General features: G+C 43.0%; 1 protein-coding gene across 4 annotated transcripts in view; it reads left to right on the forward strand.

The window, feature by feature from the left end:
• Positions 1–19,778, forward strand: part of Rnf216 (ring finger protein 216) — a 136,220-nt gene that overhangs the window by 48,250 nt on the left and 68,192 nt on the right. For all 4 annotated transcript variants that reach the window (XM_036172146.1, XM_036172149.1, XM_036172148.1 and 1 more), the window contains 2 exons: positions 229–377; positions 646–724. In XM_036172146.1, coding sequence (XP_036028039.1) covers positions 229–377; positions 646–724 — 228 coding nt within the window. The remainder of the gene's footprint in view (positions 1–228; positions 378–645; positions 725–19,778) is intronic.

Here is a 19,778-nt window from a genome sequence, read left to right on the forward strand (position 1 = left end):
CTGAGCCATTTCACCTTAACTATTGGTGTTCCACCTTTATAGAATGTAGCTTGGGCTGCTGGATCGAGAAAGGCCTTTATGCTCTTACTTAATGCTTCCTGGTTTTGCTATTCCCATATCTGTTCTTGCCACTGTCCCTTCTCCCTTGAAAGATGGGTTTGACTTCCTTAGCTTTTTGTTATTCTGAATCCTTAGTTAACTTTTTCTTGCCTGCTTACTTTATTCTAGTCAGAACTCAGCTGCATGGAAGGCAGCTGCACATGTTCCTTCCCAACCAGTGAACTGGAGAAGGTGCTCCCTCAGACCGTTCTGTACAAATATTATGAACGGAAAGCTGAAGAAGAAGTTGTTGCAGCCTATGCTGATGAGCTTGTCCGGTAAGTTCTGAAAGTCAACTGATTTCCCCAAAGTATGCTGGAGCATTTGATCAGGCCAGAAGGTCTGGCATAGCTATCTTGTCTGGGATGGTGCCTGTGTTCGCTGGTAAGTGCAAGGAAAGGAAGAACCTCAGTCTAGGTTATAATGAAAACTAAGGAGTACAATGCACTGTCTGCCTTGCTTAACAGTCCATCTTAGTAGCAGAGTCTCACAAAGCCTACTTTAACCGTCTTGAGTGATGCTGCCTTTCCTGTTTATTTATTCCAGGTGCCCCTCATGTAGCTTCCCTGCTCTGTTGGACAGTGATGTGAAGAGGTTCAGCTGCCCAAATCCTCGCTGCCGAAAGGTAAGGGAGACAGTTTTTTTTCCTAACATATTGCTTGAATTTTGGGACTTTGCACTATCCTGATGACCTGGATAGTTTATGTTCTATCTGCATACTGATGCATGAAAACAGTTCGCCTGTTCCTTTTTATGAAGTAGGTGATGATCAGTGCTTTGTATGGTTAGCATGGTTAGAGATGAGATTACTTTTGGGATTCCATTTCCAAAACTCAAGATCTCATTTAAGAATGTCTTAAAATTTACCAACTATTTATAAACTACTTAGAAGTGCTAATAGACATTGCCTTCCATCTAGACAAATGTGTTTTTGGCCATTTTATAAAACTACATGATAAGAGTTGAGTGTTGCCTTGCTTTGGGGATAGTGAAAAAACTCAAAGGTAAAGGTTGGAAAAAGAAGGTACTAGTGAACTAAGACTTTACTTTATTGTTTTAATATTAATATTTTTGTGTGAAACCTGTATGCATTCTTGAAGTTGATGTAGCCATTTTGTAAGCTGTCCCTACTTCAGGCTGTTGCTGTACAGTTCTGGCCTCTTGAAATAGGAAAACACAGTAAGATGTTTCTGTGGGTGTCTGGTGTGTCAGGCACTAGAGCGCTTGAGCAGGTGATGCCTGAGCTAAGACAAATAAAAACATAACTAAACAAGTGAAGGGTGAAGGAATGTTCTAGCCAAGAAGTAGCATCAGACTGGACATTGGCTGGTGTCATGAGCTGGGTCAGAGCAGGCATTGCATCCTGAGTAAGGGAGAGGCAAAGCATCGGGAAGACCTTCTTGTCTGGTAAGACGCATACAGCAAAGCAAGTTAAATTGTCCTCTGATCTCTGTGCACATGATGCTGTGGCACATGTGCCCACATACACACACAAAGTAAATACAAATATTTAAAAAATGAGCCTAGAGAGAGGGCTCAGCAGTTAAGAACATTTACTGGGAAGGTGTTCAGTTCCCAGCACCTACATGGCAGCTCACAACTATTTGTAACTCCAATACTAGGTAATCCAATGCCCTTCTAAACTCCTTGAGCACCAGATACACACACAGTGCACAGACATAAATGCAGGCAAAATGTTCATACACATTTTTAAAAAGGGAGAGAGAAAGAACAAACAAAATATGGTCGTCCATATCTTTGATACCAGCACTCAGGAGGCAGAGGCAAACAGATAGATCTCTGTGAATTAAAGGTCAGCCTGATCTACATAGTTCCAGTTCAGCCAGGGGCTACAATGTAAGAACCCCTGTTTTTCTTATGTGAAATAGCTATAAAATTCAGTGGGCATTTTCAGCAGAAACCTTGCAAACAAGGAAGTCTGGTAGCGTAAAGTGTGGAAAGAAACTGAAGAGGAGCACACACCCTTAATTCCAGTACTCGGGAGTCAGAGGCAGGAGGATTAATATGAGTTTCAGGCTACATAGCAAGTTCCAGACCACCTAAGGCTACCTAGTAAGATACTGCCTTTAAAAAAATAAAAACCAGTAAAAATTTTTTTTTTAATGTAGAAAAAAGCAAGGCTTGGGAAGATAGCACAACCAGTAAAGTACTTGCTGCATTAGTATGAGGTCCTGCATTCAGTTCCAGGTATGGTGGCTCACACCACAATGTCAGCACTTGGGAGGCAGAAGTTGACTCTCATCAGTGAGTCCAAGTCCCAGCAAGAGACCCTTTAAAACCAAGGTAAATGGCTCCTGAGGAACAACACCCAAGGTTGGCCTGACATCCATATGTATACTTTTACACATACATGAAGATGCACACACATATACAAAAAAGCAGGGGAAGGAGAAACCAGATGTGTTCCTGTAATCTCAGTATTTGGGAACAAAGACTAAATAACAACACAAATGCATATAAAATTTTAGTCTATTTTTAAGTAACCATATTTTCTTTTAATTATTAAAATTTGCATTTATTTGTGTGTGCACATGGATCTATTGTGTTTCTATATGCACACGTGGAAGTTGGGGCAGCTTGTGGGAATGGGCTCTCTTTATATTATATGGAACCCAGGAATCAAACTGAAGTCATCAGACTTAGAAGTTAACACTTAAACTCACAGAGCCATCTGTTGAGCCTAAAAGACTGTACTTTGAATTTTGATCTTTTGTCAGGCTAATAATATATGATGATAATACTCTTATAATATGATGCTGAGCAGCAACATCAAGCTACAGTTACTAGTCAGCCACAAATCCACAAGTAAACAATAGGCATTCATTCTATATTGTACTGTGTTGCTAAGCTTTGGTGTTTTGGAAGTTAGGTATATCAAATACACTTTCAGCTCACAGTGGGCTTATTGGTATAAAACTTCATTGTATGTTAGGGAGAATTCTGTAATATGGTGGTTATATGTAAATAGTATAGAGTTTGAAAGACAAACATAAAAAACTTCAAAACTACTAATGGATTCATAACAACAAAACATTGTAATTTGTGAAGTCAGTCGACGGGGTGGATGTAAGAAAGTAGAATGTATACAGTTAAAGTTATTATCAGCCTAAAAGATTATGCTCAGAGAAGACTGCTATAGAGAATATGCAAAAGAAAACAAAAAAAAGGGGTGTTGGTATAAAAAAAAGAAAATCAAAGCATAAAGAATGCAGGAAACAAGGGACCAGAAAAGCTATACAACAAAAAACAGCAGCAGGAGCCAGGAGGCAGAGCCAGGCGTATCTCTCTGAGTTCGAGGCCGGCCTGGTCTACTACAGAGTGAGATCCATGACAGGCACCCAAACTACACAGAGAAACCCTGTCTCGGAGAGAGGGATAAAAAAAATAAGTGGCAGTAAAGTTCCTCTTTACTGGTGATGCTTTAAATGCAGCATGGAATAAACTCTTGAACTAAAGACATGCAGGGTAACTGGGAAGGTTTTAAATCAGGCTCTGGGGTTATGCTATCTACAAAAGTCTGGGTTTGTGAATATATACTGGCTGAAGATAAAAGGAAAGGTATTAATTAGAAATGATAACCAAGAGAGCAGGTTGGCCATACTTCTACAAAAGTGTGTGGGGGGGGTGATATTGTGATAAAAAGGGTCAGCACGCTGGGAAGACAAAAGAGTTATAAATACATGATCAGCCTGCATATCCATGGACTCTGTAGCCATGGACTCAGCCAGCCACAGATAAAAATACTTGAGGGGAAAATGGTTTCAGCTTTAAACATGTGTACACCTTTTATCATTCTTCCCTAAATGGTATTGTCATGTAGAAGAGGCTGTTTCAGGTGTATGGGAGGATGTGCATGGGTTATGCAAATACTGTTGCACTTTCATATAAGGGACTAGAATATCAGCAGGTCTGGATATTGAAGGAGGTTATTAGTTACTTTTCCATTGCTATGATAGAACACCATGACCAAGGTACCTTATAGAAGGAAGAGTTTATTTGGGTTTACGGTTTTAGAGTGACAAAATTCCATAATGGCAAAGAAGTATGATGGCAGAAACAGGAAACTGACAGATCACATCTTTAACAGCAAGCATGAAGCAGAAAGATCAGACTAGGAGTGTAGGGTAAGACTATGATCTCAAGGCCACCCCCAGTAATGTACTTCCTCTAGCAAGGCTGCACCTCCTAACCTCCCCCAAGCAACACCACTGCGGGAGCCAAGTGTTGAAATGCCTGAGCCAGTGGAGCAGCACTGTCATTCAGACCACACAGGAGGCATGGATCCAATCACCTATAGATATCAAGAGATAATTGACTGACTATATGCACCCATTGTTAATGTATCCAGACATGTAAAGCAGACATTAGTAGAACTGAAGGAAGTAATGGATTGTAGCACACAAACAGTAGAAGATCTATAACGGATAGAGCAGCCCAACAGAAGGCTGAAAAAGCAGCAAACTTCAGCAGCATTATAGACCAAGTGGACCTAACAGATAAATACTGCAGAACATTCTGCCTGTTAACAGCAAAAGAACTCTTTGCAAGCACACATGATGCTTTCTCCAGGATAGAATGATAGCTCACAATGCAAGTACTAAGACTTAAGATTGTCATACAAAGTATCTGTTCTAACCACAATAAAGTGAAACTAGAAATCACTAGCAGAAAGAAAACAGGAAAATTCAAATATGTGGAAAGGTGTGTGTGTGTTGTTGTTGTTGTTTTTGTTTTTGGCTGAGCTCAAGAACAAGGTAAAGGCCAGGCAGTGGTGGCGCACACCTTTAATCCCAGCACTTGGGAGGCAGAGGCAGGTGGATCTCTGAGTTCAAGGCTGGCCTGGTTCCCAAAGCAAGTTCCAGGAAAGGCGCAAAGCTACACAGAGAAACCCTGTCTCGAAAAAACAAACAAACAAACAAAAAAGAACAAGGTAAGCTGTCCACTGTAGCCGGAAGTTTCTCCAGTCCTGCCCAGCCCAGAGGTCAGGACAGATCTCTCCCACCCAAGTCCTGTAGCTGCTTAGTCAAAAGTAAACACACAGAGGCTCTATTATTTACAAACTGTATGGCCTATGGGTCAGGCTTCTTGTTAGCTAGCTCTTATAACTTAACTCAACCCATTTCTATTAATCTATATGTTGCCAAGTGGCCATCGTATTACCTGTCTGCTGGCATCTTGTTACTCCTTGGGCAACAGGCTGGCATCTGCCCCACTCTCCTTTCTTCTTAAGTGTTTCTGTTGTGTTTGGCCTTGCGCAAGGCAGAATGTCATGGCAGAAGCTTGTGGCAGAACAAAAGCAATCAGTCACCTCATAGCTAGGAATCAAGAAGAGACAGAATTCCACAGTCGTTTCTGTGATATCAGCTGCACACATATGCTCTATATCTTCCACCTCCAGTAACCCAAAAATTTAATATGTAGTCTTTGCGGGGTAGGCATCCAATAGCCAATGTGTAACACCAGCCCTTTCCACTTCTACTCAACATGACACCAGAAGCCCTATCTCAAACATTTAAGGGGGAAAAAAAAATACAGTCATACCAGAAAGGGGAATCGTTATCTGATCACAGCTGATTTGGTTTTTGTTTTGATTTAGTTTTGGGTTTTTGCAGTGCTAGGGGTGAAACCTAGAGCCTCACATGTACTATCTTGAGAAATAGCAAAGCTGTCTCACATTTTCCAATTTCAAAACATGTTACAAAACTACAGTAATTAAAACTGTAGTATTAGCATGAGGACAGATGTGTAGACTAATAGAACATAGTAGAGAACTCAGAAGTAAATCTGTGCATTTGTGATCAGTTAGTTTTTGTCAAGGGGAAGGGATAGTCTTCAGTAAATGGTGCTAAGAAGATTGGGTGTACCCATGCAAAAGAATGAATCGGGCTCTTAACCTTAAACCATTTACAAAAATCAACTTGAAGTGGCCTGTATATTTTTTGAAATTTTATTATTTTAGCATGTGTGCTTACAGGTGTGCACATGTTACAAAGCATGTATACAGGTCAGACTGAGGATGTTTGAGCTAAAAAGATGGCTCAGCTGTTTCAAGCACCTGCTGCTCTCTCAAAGGACCCAGGTTTGGTTCCTAGCACCTATATGATGGCTGTCCTTAACTTCAGTTCCACGGAATCCGATGCCCTCTCCTGAGTTCTACATGGAGGCAAAACACACACTTATTAAATAAAAAAGAAAAATTTTTTAATTTATTTTTATTTTATATGCACCGGGTCCCCTGGAACTAGAGTTACAGACAGTTGTAAGTTGGCATGTGGGTCCTAGAAATTGAACCAGGTCATCTGGAAAAGCAGTCAGTGCTCTTAACCATCTCTCCAACCCCTAACCCTAACCCTAACCCTAACCCTTTTTTTGAAAGAAAAAAAAAAAAACTCTCAGACTGTTAGGCCTGTGTCTGAGTGCCTCTTTCTACTGAGCCATCTCATTGGTACTAGATTGCAATTTTTTTGGTTTTTGTTTTCCAAGACAGGGTTTCTGTATGTATCCCTAGGTGTCCTGGAACTCGCTCTGTAGACCAGGCTGGCCTCGAACTCTAAAATCTGCCTGCTTCTGCCTCCCAAGAGCTGGGATTAAAGGTGTACACTACCACCACCCCGGCAGGACTGTAGATCTAAATTTAATGATCTGAAACCTTAACACTATGAGAGCAAAACAGGATTTTTTGGTAATGATTTCCTGGAGATGACAGTAAAAAGAAAGCAGCAAAAGTAAAAAATAGGTGAATAGCATCAAACTAAAGATTTCTACACCTCAAAGGGAACAGAGTGGAAAGACAGCCTATGGAAAGGAACCGACGCTCTTTAATGTTTGTTGAAGCATTAGCCATCATTACCATGAAGCAGAAACTATTGAATGACCATCACAGATGAGTGGCTGGTATATATATCTAATGGGATACTGTCTACCTTGAGAAAGACATCCTGTTCTGCTATACAACATGGATATGTTTTGAGGACATCAAATTAGCTAGTCCCAGATAGACCTTTTGATTCCACTCATGCAGTTTGTTTTTTCACTCATGCAGTTTTTAAAGCAACCAGATGCAAGCATCAGGAATCTGAATAGTAATTGCCAGGTCTAGGAAGAGGGGAACTAAAGAATTTATATGCAGTGAATAGTTTAAATCCAGCCAGATCTTATTATACAACACTTTCTTACAGTGAACAGTTCATGATGGGTGTCATTTTAAATTTTGTCACAGTTTCTGCAGATGGCAGGGCACGTGGTTCATTTTCTGTTCCCCTGCTAAGATAGAAGTGCACCATGATCAAGAAACGACTCTGGTGCTACTGGTGAGTTTGTCCCAGCAGCAGCTTCAGAGCTCTAGGACCAGAGCTGGCTAGGAGTTTTGAGAAGAGGATCCTAGGTTAGAGTTGTAAGTTACAGGTTGAAAGCAAGGGAAAGTGAGTCTTCTGCTTTTATCCACTTCATAAATGATGATATTGGGATCTCAGAGGATTTCAGAAGAAAAAAAAATGATGTTGCTTTGAACATGTTAAAGTATCTAGTCTGTGTGTATTTCCCCAGTTCCTGGCATGCAGTAGGGTGCTCAGTGTATATTTTCGGAGTGACAAGGTCACCCAGTCTAAAGAGGCTGAGGCTGAAGAAAGAGTTTGGAGTCTGGAGTTTGATGCAGCTTTGGTGGTAGCCCAGTGAGGAGATAGTTACAGTGCAAATGTTGGGTGGTTCTCAGAGCATCCTTCTGCCTATTCATCTTATTTACAGTACTGACAGTGAAGAGAATGCAGCACAGGGTTTTACAGCTTCCAGGACCTTCTGCTTCAGAATTTAACCTTTACCTGTGAATAATGGCACTCATGTTCTAGGTTCCTTTCTTGTTCTTTGTGGATGGGGTCTATGGGAGATAAAATAAAAACCAAGCCCATAATGAATGCAAAGAAGTATCCATGCCAAGGCTGTCTTGTGTGAGCTGTGGAATAAGGTACCACTAGATGGCACTAGTACTCCACAAGAAGGAGTCTTCTCCCCTTTGGGTATTTCCAAAGTAGATGTGTGAGCACAACTGTCTTGTAGGCAAAATTGACAAAATTCTTTCAGATTAGTGCTGAAGCAAACCACTGCATATATTCGGAACTTCACTGCAGAGATGGCTACACTGTTAGGACATCTGCCTTTTCCTCTGTACTTGCCCTAATTCTCTAGGTGACATTCTTTCTCTTCAGCAGGATGGCTAAACTGACAGTTAATCCTTAAGGATTTTGCATGTGTAAAAAATGAGCCACGAGCTAATTTTGGCCCACGTAAGACCAAAGGCATCTGCTTTCTCATTGCAGAGTTTGCCAGTAACCTACACTCTAGTTGGATTTCCAGGAACCTGTCACTCTGAGATAAGGCATTTATAGTGAGGTGTTATCTGAAAGAGGGTTAATGCCCACATCCCTGAACACTGAACCTGTGTTCTGTGAAATAGGTTGAGTCTCATGGATGTGATGGAATGCTTGTCTGGACCTTCAGTTCCCTGGTATGCTCTCAAAGCATTGTTTTGCCATGCTGCTTTCGGCAATGGATAAGGGTGTACTTGGTATGGAGTGGAAGAAGGGTAGGTTTTGGCAGGTTCTGAAATGGTTTCAAAGATTCTGTATAATGTTTTTTCTTAGCTTCAGACATTTCCCCATTGAATCTTTCTACCTTCTTGGAGCTACAGCTTTGCTATATGCTCCACAGTACACATAGAGCTTCTTAGAAAATTGGCCAAGGTCATGAGGTACAGGTTCACTAGTACTGCTAAGGAAGGAAAGACAGACAATATAAAGAGTTGAATGAAAATAACATGAAGAAAATCTTGTCTGGGATTTTTTAGTGGACCCCAAGAATGTGAATAAGTTGTGTAACCACCCATCTCTGCCCAAGATCACTTGGGTTTGGTTTGTCAATTCCACCTACAAACCCTCTTCCCTGCTTATCCTTTTTTATGGTTATCAGACCCCATACCATCCACTAGTCTTCAGTGCTCTTAACTATGTCTATGAAAATAACCAAAAATCACATCTGCAGTAAAGCAGTTTGTTAAAAACTAGGCGTCTGCAGCTGCCTGCAGTAGCTGAATTGCTGTGTGAAGAGAATGTAAATTAATCTGACCAGCTGTCATTGCCAGGACAGCTCCAGCTGTGGTAGTAGGCCATTGGCACTTACTCACCACACTTTAGTGGGGCAATCTAGTTAGTGTGCTGACTCCTAGACAAACCAAGCCTTCACGTTATCTAGAGCTGATGAAGCCTGGTCTTCGCGTTCTCTCTATCAGAGAGAACCTTTAATCAGGAAGTTACATTGACAGGAACCAAATGTCTTGATGACAGAAAGATTGCTAAGCCTGTAGGTGAGGGCTCACTTCATACTATGTAATTGGAGTCAGAAAGGGAGGGGTTAGAATAGGAAGTCCTTGTTATGAATGTGGCCTGCCCTTCCTGCAGTCCCACTGAAGAACCTCAGATCTCTGAGGATGTGGTGATACTGTGCTCCCTGCATGTCCATCATGGATGGAACAGAGCTCTTGATTCAGTGCTGGTCACCAGAGCAACTGTGCTAAATGGACACTGAAGCTTGGCTTAAGGTGATGGACAGTGATAGAGCTAGGAACCCAAAGGAAAGCCCAGGGTCTATCCCGAGGACCATCACTGGGAGCCATCCTTCCATCAGACATGCCCAGAGCCAGCACAGTAGCCAGGGATTTCAGAGTTTGTACTGGTTTTGTTCTAATGTTTTTGCCACATTCCGCTTTTAAATTCTCTGTAGCAAGAGCTGGAGAGATGGCTCAGTAGTTAAGAGCACTTGCTGCTCTTGAAAATCTGAATCAGTTCCTAGTGTACCTTAAAACTGTCCTTAATTCCAGTTCCAGTGATCTCTTCTGGTCTCCATGGGCACCAAGCACACATGCAGTGTATATACATATATGTGGACAAAATACTCATGTGCATAAAATAAAAATAAATCTTAAATTCCCTGTAGGAACAGCATCATGCATCTGTTCTTCATGGGCTTCTTGACCCTGGCATGATCTTGTAACCCATAAGCATGTCCGTTAACTTTAAATGCCATCTTAGCCCCTGAAACAGCTGTTTATATAGCCCAGAAGGGCCTTGAACTTGCCACAGCTTCCTAAGTGCTAGGATTAAAGGTCTTTGTTACCAAAATTAATGGGAGAAGACTACAACTCCCTGAGCTACAGATATAACTAAGTAATAAAATACTTCCCCAGCACAGGTGAGTCTTCAGGTTCAATCACCAACACTGGAAAAAAGAAAGGAGATGAAGGGCAGATGTGACGTCCCCCCAACTCCCCACCCACTGCCCAGGCTCCAAGAAGGGCCCAGCACTGCCCAGGGACAGCTTTGTCCTTAGGAAGGCTGCCTATGGACTGTTGCTGTCGTTGAAGTTTTTGCACTTCCATCCACAGCTCTGCAGTCTCCCTCCTCTTGCATTGCTCCTTGGTTTCTCACTGGTATCCAGAAGGATTGTAATTTCGGGGAATGATGCTCAGACAGCATAGGAAGGGCCTAAAAGGAAACTTCACAGCACACTTTGCTGGAGAACTCAGAATTAGTTAAAAGTAAAGATAAGATGTGTTTGTCTGTGTGACTTATTGGTCACATTTTTTACTTAATGGGAGGCCATGGCCCTTACTTGGAGTCCAGGCTGCTTCCCTGCCCTGCAGCAAGGGTTCTCCAACTCAGGCCTCCTAGTGTCTGCTCTTCTTGAGGCAGAACATACCTGCCACCTCTTGGTTTTGCATTGTGCTACTTCACAGAAAAAGACTGAATTTTTGCTCTATTGAAATAGAAACTGGTCCTCTTTGAGTGGCTTTGTTGCCACTGGTTTAGCTTTGTTTATTAGACTCATCACAGCCCCATCTCATTTGCACAATCTACCAGGATCATAAGCTTCTAGAGGCTTGTTCTAGAGACGGAACACCAGTTTGCTTAGCCACTTACTATGTTTTGTGTAAAGTTACTTAATGGAATTTTTCTGTGTTTATGGCTTCATTGAAAGAAAGAAAGATTGTCTTTTTAAAAGAAATCTCTCAAGCCGGGCGGTGGTGGCGCACACCTTTAATCCCAGCACTCGGGAGGCAGAGCCAGGCGGATCTCTGTGAGTTCGAGGCCAGCCTGGGCTACCAAGTGAGTTCCAGGAAAGGCGCAAAGCTACACAGAGAAACCCTGTCTCGGAAAACAAAAACAAACAAAAAACAAAAACAAAAAAAAATCTCAAGAACTGATAATCAGCAAACTCTTTATAAACAATGATTTATCCCATCTTATCTTCACACTAATTGTGAATTACCAGGTGTTAGCACTTTAATTTGTTTTAGTGATTTTGTTGTAATGTCCTTGAGCAAGGGCTGTGTGTGAGAGAATGCGCATGTGCAGTGAGGGTGCCAAAGATAGCATGGGCAATGGGGTCCCCTCCTTTGCATTCTCAGCACAGAGCACTGCAGGATTTCCAGCTTTTCCAGGTAGAAGAGACAGTGTTGCTATGGCAATACCAAAGGCAGGAAGCCCCTCAGTCCTGGAGGAGCTGTGTGTATCAAGGCAAAGGACATGGGAGGGAAGTGGTAGCAAAGGGAAGGAGAGCATTTACTGAGCAAAATGAGAGCAACTCTGGGACCATAGGTGCTCTTTGTAGATTGTGCATTTACTCTGAATTCAGGATTCTTTCATGGCCTCTGACCTGTTAGTCTTCCCTGAACTAGAGACAGGAAAAAGAATGGGAACAACTGTTAACTCACTAGCACCCACACAACCCACGACCTTCCCACAGACCACACTTAAAAAATAAAGTCTCTTTCTGGCCTGCTACCCTGGCCTGGAAAACCTCACTGTCAGTAACAGGGGAAGATGTCAGTCCCTTTGAAACTACATCTCACTCTGTGTGCTCTGTGTCTGCACTGCATGGTAATGAACCCTGAGATGACTCGGTAACCTTGGTAACTCAGCATGGTGGTGGAGAGAAACAGAATCTGATTTACTAAGGTCGGGGCCCTGAGTACAAAAAGCATAGCTAGTGAGCAGTGCCTCTGCTAACTCAGTATATGTAGTCGTGACTCCTTGGCTTGGGAGCTTGACACCATCCTCAAGCTGAAGTCCAGAGACATGTCTAATGGAGCTCTCCCCAGTGGGTGTGAGATACCTTATGCTTGCAGTCACACGGCAGCAAGTGCTATCAGTGGGAGTCAAACCTAGGGCTTCCAGTTGTTCTTTTTTTTTTTTTAAGATTTTATTTATTTATTATGCATACAGTGTTCTGCCTGCATGTATCCCCGCAGGCCAGAAGAAAGCACCAGATCTCATTACAGATGATTGTGAGCCATCATGTGATTGCTGGGAATTGAACTCAGTACCTCTGGAAGAGCAGCCAGTGCTCTTAACCGCTGAGCCATCTCTCCAGCCCCTCCAGCTGCTCTTTGTGTATGCTTGGGATGGTTTTATTGTGTTAGTTTTCAGTCTTTATCTTTTGGAGATAGACACCGAATTGTTTGTAAATAAGCCAAGTAGTCTGGAAGTTGTTTCGTAGTCATACAGGAAAGGATGGAAGAAGATACATGGAGCAGATAAGCTAGAATTGGCTATGAGTCAATCATTACTAGCCATTAGTGGCTAGGTATATGGGAATCTTTATATTATCAACCTTTGCAATTTTTTATTTTTTTATTTTTATTTTTTTTTGCTTTTTTGAGACAGGGTTTCTCTGTAGCTTTGGAGCCTGTCCTGGACTAGCTCTGTAGACCAGGCTTGTCTCGAACTCACAGAGATCCACCTGCCTCTGCCTCCCAAGAGTGCTGGGATTACCGGCGTGCGCCACCACCGCGCGCCACCACCGCCCAGCTGCATTTTTCTAATCAAAAATAATTAGTATTAAACATTACTAAGTGTTGGAGGTGTAGCTCGGTGGTAGAGCACTTGCCTAGCCATGTGCAAGGCCCTGGGTTCAGGTTCTAGCACTGCAGCAACTAAATTTAACACCAAGTAAACAAATCCATATTTTCTCATTTTAGATATGTCTGTGCCCTTGTCTGCTTTGCTTTGCATATTAGTGTACATGCCTCACAGGGACTGGAGAGACCTTACTCAAATGGCTTGGCCTAGGGCTGTCGGTCACTTTTCTGAGATGAAAAATTGGTAATATAATAGGAAAATGGCAGTGACTGCCTGTGAGAGGCCAAAGGGCTCATCGTCCTGAAAGAAGGAGGGTTTTGTGTCAAGTTTTTGAGAGACTGTGTTCATTGACCCAGTACCTGGGAGTTGGGGCAAGCAGAACCTATCAAAGCTACACCCATGGAATTATCCTAGCCCAAAGAGTCTTAGTGTGGCCAGCAGAGAAGCTACTGGGAAACCTGAGATCCTGCATCATTGTGGCCTTCTCCTTCTCCCTTTCTTAACTATGGAGACTGGTATGGCTACAGCTGACTGGTCCATCTCCAGGGCAGCTTGCATACAATATAGCCTGTTCTACCTGAAGTCCAAAAGAGAGACAGATAATCTTTTTAGTGTCCTTCCAGCCCAAAGTCAATGGTTTCTAGAAAGCTAGGATTGGCATTTGCTTTTCAAAAAGAAACAGACTAAGAGTCTCTCAGATCAAATCCCCGTAGTCTCATAAAAGCACTTTTTCCCCCAGATTTATTCCCAATCAGAGGTTCATATGAAAAGCGTTTTGTCTTCAAAAGCTCTCTGTGCCTGAGAAGCTGATCCAGGTTCTAGCCCAGAGCGAATAAAATATCACACTCTTCTCTTGTCTTTGACTACAGCTTGTCCTTTTGCCTTCCTCTCCTCTATTTTCAGACTTCGGAGGCTAAAAGCACCTCTGGTTGACATAGCCCTCTCAACTCAAAGCTCTCTCACCCCATGAAAGCCTCCCCTTTGCCCTCAAGGCCAGTGCTTGTGTTCTCTTCTAGGGTCTCCTTGCTGCTTCTTACCCAGATTGTGGCAGATGCTGCCCCTCTCCACCCCACCCCACCCCTTACCTCTCCTGCACAAAGGCAATGGGCACCACAGTTACAGAAACAGTGTGGTAACAGCTGTGGTGGAAAGAACGATATAGGCCAACTCGTCTAGACAGCAGTGGGAGATAGTGGAACTCCTAGGAAAAAAGATCACTAGGATTTGATGCACTGAATGAGTAAACCACTGGTGTGAGCTAGGTTTTGACCTGACTGTGCTACAGAAAGACCTGATGGGTAGAGACAATTTTCCTGTGGGGCCAGAGGATCACATGAGCCAGTCTGTATTCAGAGTCAGCCAGTAGACAAGTATGACCATAGTAGAAGGAAGTAGAATTAGGCAGAGAAATAGACTCCAGATCATGGACTATCACAGTATAAAGCAAGGAGGGTAAAGTTAGTTTTGCAGATGCCAGGTAACTATTACAGGTGTCACAGTGGATCCATGGTGCTTTAGAGAGTAAACCTTTAACTTTGAGAGGAAGGAGTAGATAGAGACCTTCAGGGAGCCTTGTCAACATACCACAGTAGGTCATTGCTGGCAGCCTAGAGACACAGTCTTGTAGTCCTTGATTAATCTCACCCTAAAGCCTATTAACAAAGCTCTGAATAGTTGCATGTCTCTTTCCCAAGAAGGCTGAGATGGAAGTGGCTGAAGAAGCACCAGTCCTTTGGATTCTGGTGAAACAAGAGGTGCCAAGAGAAGTGGCCTTGGGCCAGACAAGCCAGCCCAGAGCCATCTGGGTTACAGACCCCAAATGCATGCCCAGGAGTATTGTTCTTCCTTCCTGTGGTTGTCCCTGGAGCAGATTCCTGGGGAGGTCATGTATCCCTACAATTTTATAAGCCAGCTTGCCTTTTTTTTTTCCCCTTTTTCTTTTTTTGTCCTTTCAAACTTTAAATGTAAAAGAAACTCTACAAGTATCACAGTTGTGTGCTCCCCACCCCACCCCCCATTTAAAAAGGCTTGTTTTCCAGCTGAAAGCATGTTGGATAAGCTTAATTTCTCTCACTCAGATAAGCTTAATTTCCCTAACTCTTGATGTGCCTACAGAGAATTGCCTAATTCTCCTTTTGCAATGTGTATCTGCAGCTGCTGGGAAGACTGCTTTTTTTCTGTGGTCTTCTTGACAGAAATGCAAACAATTTAAGGCGCTGTGTTGCAAACTACTGCTTTATCAGCAGAAGGGCCTGGGACATTGCTGTGCTTTCCTGGGGTGGACTTATCTGCAGCAGGTGGCTGTTTTCCTGGCTTTCTGTGCTTCACAAGAGATGGGGAACCCTTGGTTCCCTCTGTCATGTGAAGCTACCTCACTGCTTAACCCCAGTCCCACTAGCTTGTGACAATGTACTTGGGCCCAGTGATTGGAACTCTAACTTCTGGGGCATCTCTGCTTAGACCCTTCACACAAGACAAGACCTATTCATGCCCTGTTTTATAAAAAGAACATTTCCACAAAACCAAAGCTCACCACTCCTCATAAAGGGCATGTCCATTCACAGGCAGGATAAGGAAGGAGGCCTCCAGCAGTTGGCTAGGCCTGTCTTTTTCCTTAGCAAATGCCTGGTCTATACCATATAGCCATGGGCAGCTGAAGGGAGAACACTATTCTGTGGCTGCCAGAACCACAACAAATGACAGCTTTCCCCTTCTGTCTTCTCTGGGCCCCAGCACTGGTCGGGCAATTCATTTTTCTACCATAAAAGGGCAATGAGATTTGTCTATAGCTGCTGTGGCTGCTGCACCATGGGGAAAAAGCAGAGACAGGCAAGAAGAGTGCTGATTAGTCCTGGTCTTACTTAGTTCAGGCTCCAGCATGACTGTGGAAGTCTGCCTGCAATAAGACTTGAGCATGGGAGCTCAAGACGGATGTGGCATTTGTTTCCCTTTCTGATTGTCCAGTGGAGCCTGCCCAGATGTTTAATGTTGACATTTGGTTCTCATGGCTTGTAATTATAGATGTCCAGTTTTTAAAAGAGACCTGGGAGATCATGTATCTTCAGTGTTCTTAGCCAGTAGAAATGATCTTAATTGGTAGATTTATATTAGTCACCCGACATCTTTTTGGAAAGTGTGTAATTTGTGTAAAGTGTTAACTGTTAAAAACCCCTGGTCTGCCAAGTGGTGGTGGTGGCAGCATACAACTTTAATCCCAGCACTTGGGCAGCAGAGGCAGGTGGATCTCTTTGAGTTCAAGGCCAGCCTGGTCTACAGAGGTAGTTCCAGGACAGCCAGGACTGTTACACAGTGAAACCCTGTCTTGAAGAGAGGGGAAAAAAACAAAAACAAAAACCCTGGATCTTCTCAGTGATAATAAATAATTGATAGAGCCAGGCAGTAATGGCACATACCTTTAATCCCAGCACTTGAGAAGCAGAGCCAGGTGGATCTCTCTGAGTTCAAGGCCACCCTGGTCTACAGAGTGAGATCCAGGACAGGCACCAAAACACAGAGAAACCCTGTCTCAAAAAACAAACAAACAAACAAAAAGTTAGAATCAACATAGATGTACTTTTTAAAAAGTAAATACTGATTCCAGTTTGGTAGTGCACATTATGCAATATCGGCACTTAAGAGATCAGACAAGGACAATAAGGAATTTGGGGCCAGTCTGGGCTACATGAAACCCTGTCTCAAAAAGAAAAAAGAGAATGCAAACACACAGCTATTTTGATACCATTATAATACTTTGAATGAAGATGGAGCATTAGTTGGCTTAGTGCTTAAGAGCACCTGTTGTGCTCTTGGTGAGAACTTAAGATCAGTTCCCAACAACCAGGTCAGGCAGCTCACAAACACCTGTAACTCCAGCTTCAGGGGGATCTGAAACCTCTGGCCTCCACAATTGCCATTCACACACACACACACACACATAAACATAAACATACGAACACACAGATTGCAAGCCCAGCGCCACTTAGAGATCTTTGGCAACAGTTAACTCTGCAGCTCTCACACTATTGAGCCTATATGATAATAAGTATTCAGAGAGGGGTAATGCCTGGGGGGCACTCACTAACCTAAGACAGAACACCTGTGTGGCCTGGACAGGTGTCTCCATGACGGGTAAGGTGACCTGCTGATGTCCCATGCATCCTAAGTCAGATGCTCATTTTTTCAGTAAAGGGGGGCACCTGTAGGTCTCTGGCCCCCGTTTTGGGCAACTGTTGCATTGCTTGCTTACCTTGACCTTGATATCCTTCCTATGCTAATTCCCTGCAAGATTCCACCCTCCTGGATGCTTAAGGGAAGTTCCTTGTCTGTGTATCCAGCATATTGGGCTTTAACAGCTTAGATGCAAGATTGCAAAACATCAGAAACGGAGTTGGGGATTTAGCTCAGTGGTAGAGCGCTTGCTAGACCCTGGGTTCGATCTTCAGCTCCAAAAAAAAGAAAAAGAAAAAGAAAAAGAAATCAGAAGCGAACTTCTGCCCTCCAGGGTTCTCCCATTGTGCTGAAAGCCTACAAGACCTCCTCCTTCCTTCAATAAATGGCATTTGGCATTCTAAAAAAAAAAAGAGAGGTTGGGGATTGAAGACAGCGATGTTCTAAAAAAGGAAGTGGTGATGGTGTCATGGGTCTATGAGGATGTTGGACTAAAGTCTATCAAATTGTGCAAACAGGAAACTTGTATATATGTGAATTATCTGTCAATAAAGATCTTATATTAAAAAATGAGCAACTTAAACATAATTAAAGCTAATAAATATTTTATACTGATAATTTATTTTTATTTTATTTGCCTGCATGTATGTCTTTGTGAGGGTGTCAGATCTTGGAGTTGCAGACAGTTGTTAGCTGCCATTGTAGGTGCTGGGAATTGAACCTGGTCCTCTGGAAGAGTAGTCAGTGTTCCTAAACTGAACCATATCTCAAGCCCCTAAAATTAATAAAAATAGATATTTTTAATAGAATACTTTTTAAGATAGTGGCTGTGGAGTTTCTGCCCTGTGTTCCCTAGCCAAGGGACTATGTTAGCATCCTGACATAAGGCTAGGGAAGTATCTCAAAGGAAAGTTGCTTCAGGCAGCCCCCAGACAAGGGCCATTAGTAAGGGTTTTCTAGAAAGAACTATAGTTGTAAATTTACAGTCCTTTAAATCTCCCTTCATTCTGGCCAGTTTTATAGTGGAAGTTGGAACTGAGCGGAGCACATTCTTAAAGAAATAAAGGTCATCCAAGAATCTTGCTGATCCAGAAGTTTGGGAGGAAAGCAAGGCTCTCCAAGGTTGCACATTATTGCTCAGTGCTGGTTGGGCTAGGTTCTGTGTTAGACTGGCTCCCATTCAGAAATTAACCACAAGTCATTCCTGAAAGAGAGAATCACTGAGTACAAGTGGCAAAGCAAGCTTTGTAGGAGTGAAGTGTCAACATAACTAGACCCTGTTTTGAAGCTCTAAGACTAGCTTGAAACCTCACTGTCCTGGCAAGTAAAGCAGTTGGATAGGTAGCCTGAAAATGGAAAGCTCACAGAACTTTTCTTTCTTTCTTTCTTTCTTTCTTTCTTTAAAGTAAGACTTTTCTCAGTTCCTCTTTCTCACTAGCCAAAACCTGAGGCTTTGCATGTGCCAGGCAACTGGTCTGCCACCAGCTATATCTTGAGCTCTTTCTTTTTCCTTTTTTTTTTTTTCCGATTTTTCAAGACAGGGTTTCTCTGTAGCTTTGGAGCCTGTCCTGGAACTCACAGAGATCCACCTGCCTCTGCCTCCCGAGTGCTGAGATTACAGGTGTGCGCCGCCGCCACCACCACCCCCACCCCCCACACACCCCCACACACCCCCACCCCCACCCCGGCTTCAGCTCTTTCTTGACTCTTGATCTATTGATTTGCTGATTAACGTGATATCCCTGGCTTATCTCAAAGACCTTTGTTGCCCTGGGAATGTATGTACAAGAGGATAGGTAGCACATTTCACTGGTCCACGTGGTTTGCTTCTAGAAACTTCCTCCACGGTGTCTCTCCACTCCCTCCCCCAGTTTGCTATGTTCCCCCACGCTAGTCTCCAACTGGTGTGCTGTACTGCTGCTCCTCCTCCACAGGAATGCTGGGATCACAAGTATGTAACCACCACACCTAGCTTTTGGGAGCTTGTGCCCCTCCCCTTTCATTTGGTCTGCCACAGCAAGAAAAAGCATTAATTCTGAATACGTATAATTTCTAAGCTTGACTTCTCAAGCAAATAGCATTTCCTTCTGGGACTGACACTCCCTCCCCATCTGTCATTGTCTCTCCATGCCTGTACATTCTGACCAAGTAATGACCACTTAAGAGAGATCAGCCAGCTTGTTTCCTAATTTGGTTACGGTATGCTCCAAGCAGTCTTGCTTAACCTTAGAAAAACACAAACACAAGGAATAGCTCCCATAGAGCAAAGGGGAATTTCCTCTTATCAAAAACCCGTGGTTCCCTTCTTACTTCCTCTACAAAGAAGAAGTAACATTTTGAAGAGGTGGTTACTCTCTCTGAAGTTCCCTCTTGCAGCTTGGCTTCTTCCTCCTTAATTCTTCCCAAGTATAAGTTTAATTTTTATTATTTTGTTGTTTGCTTTATTTTTTGAGACAGGATTTCTCTATGTAGACCACCTGTCCTGGAACTAGCTCTATAGACCAACCAGGCTGGCTTTCAACTCAAAGAGATCCGCCTGCCTCTACCTCACACATGCTGGGGATAAAAGCACGCATCACCACC

This window comes from Onychomys torridus, chromosome 22 (genome assembly GCF_903995425.1).
Source record: "Onychomys torridus chromosome 22, mOncTor1.1, whole genome shotgun sequence".
Lineage (NCBI taxonomy): Eukaryota > Metazoa > Chordata > Mammalia > Rodentia > Cricetidae > Onychomys > Onychomys torridus.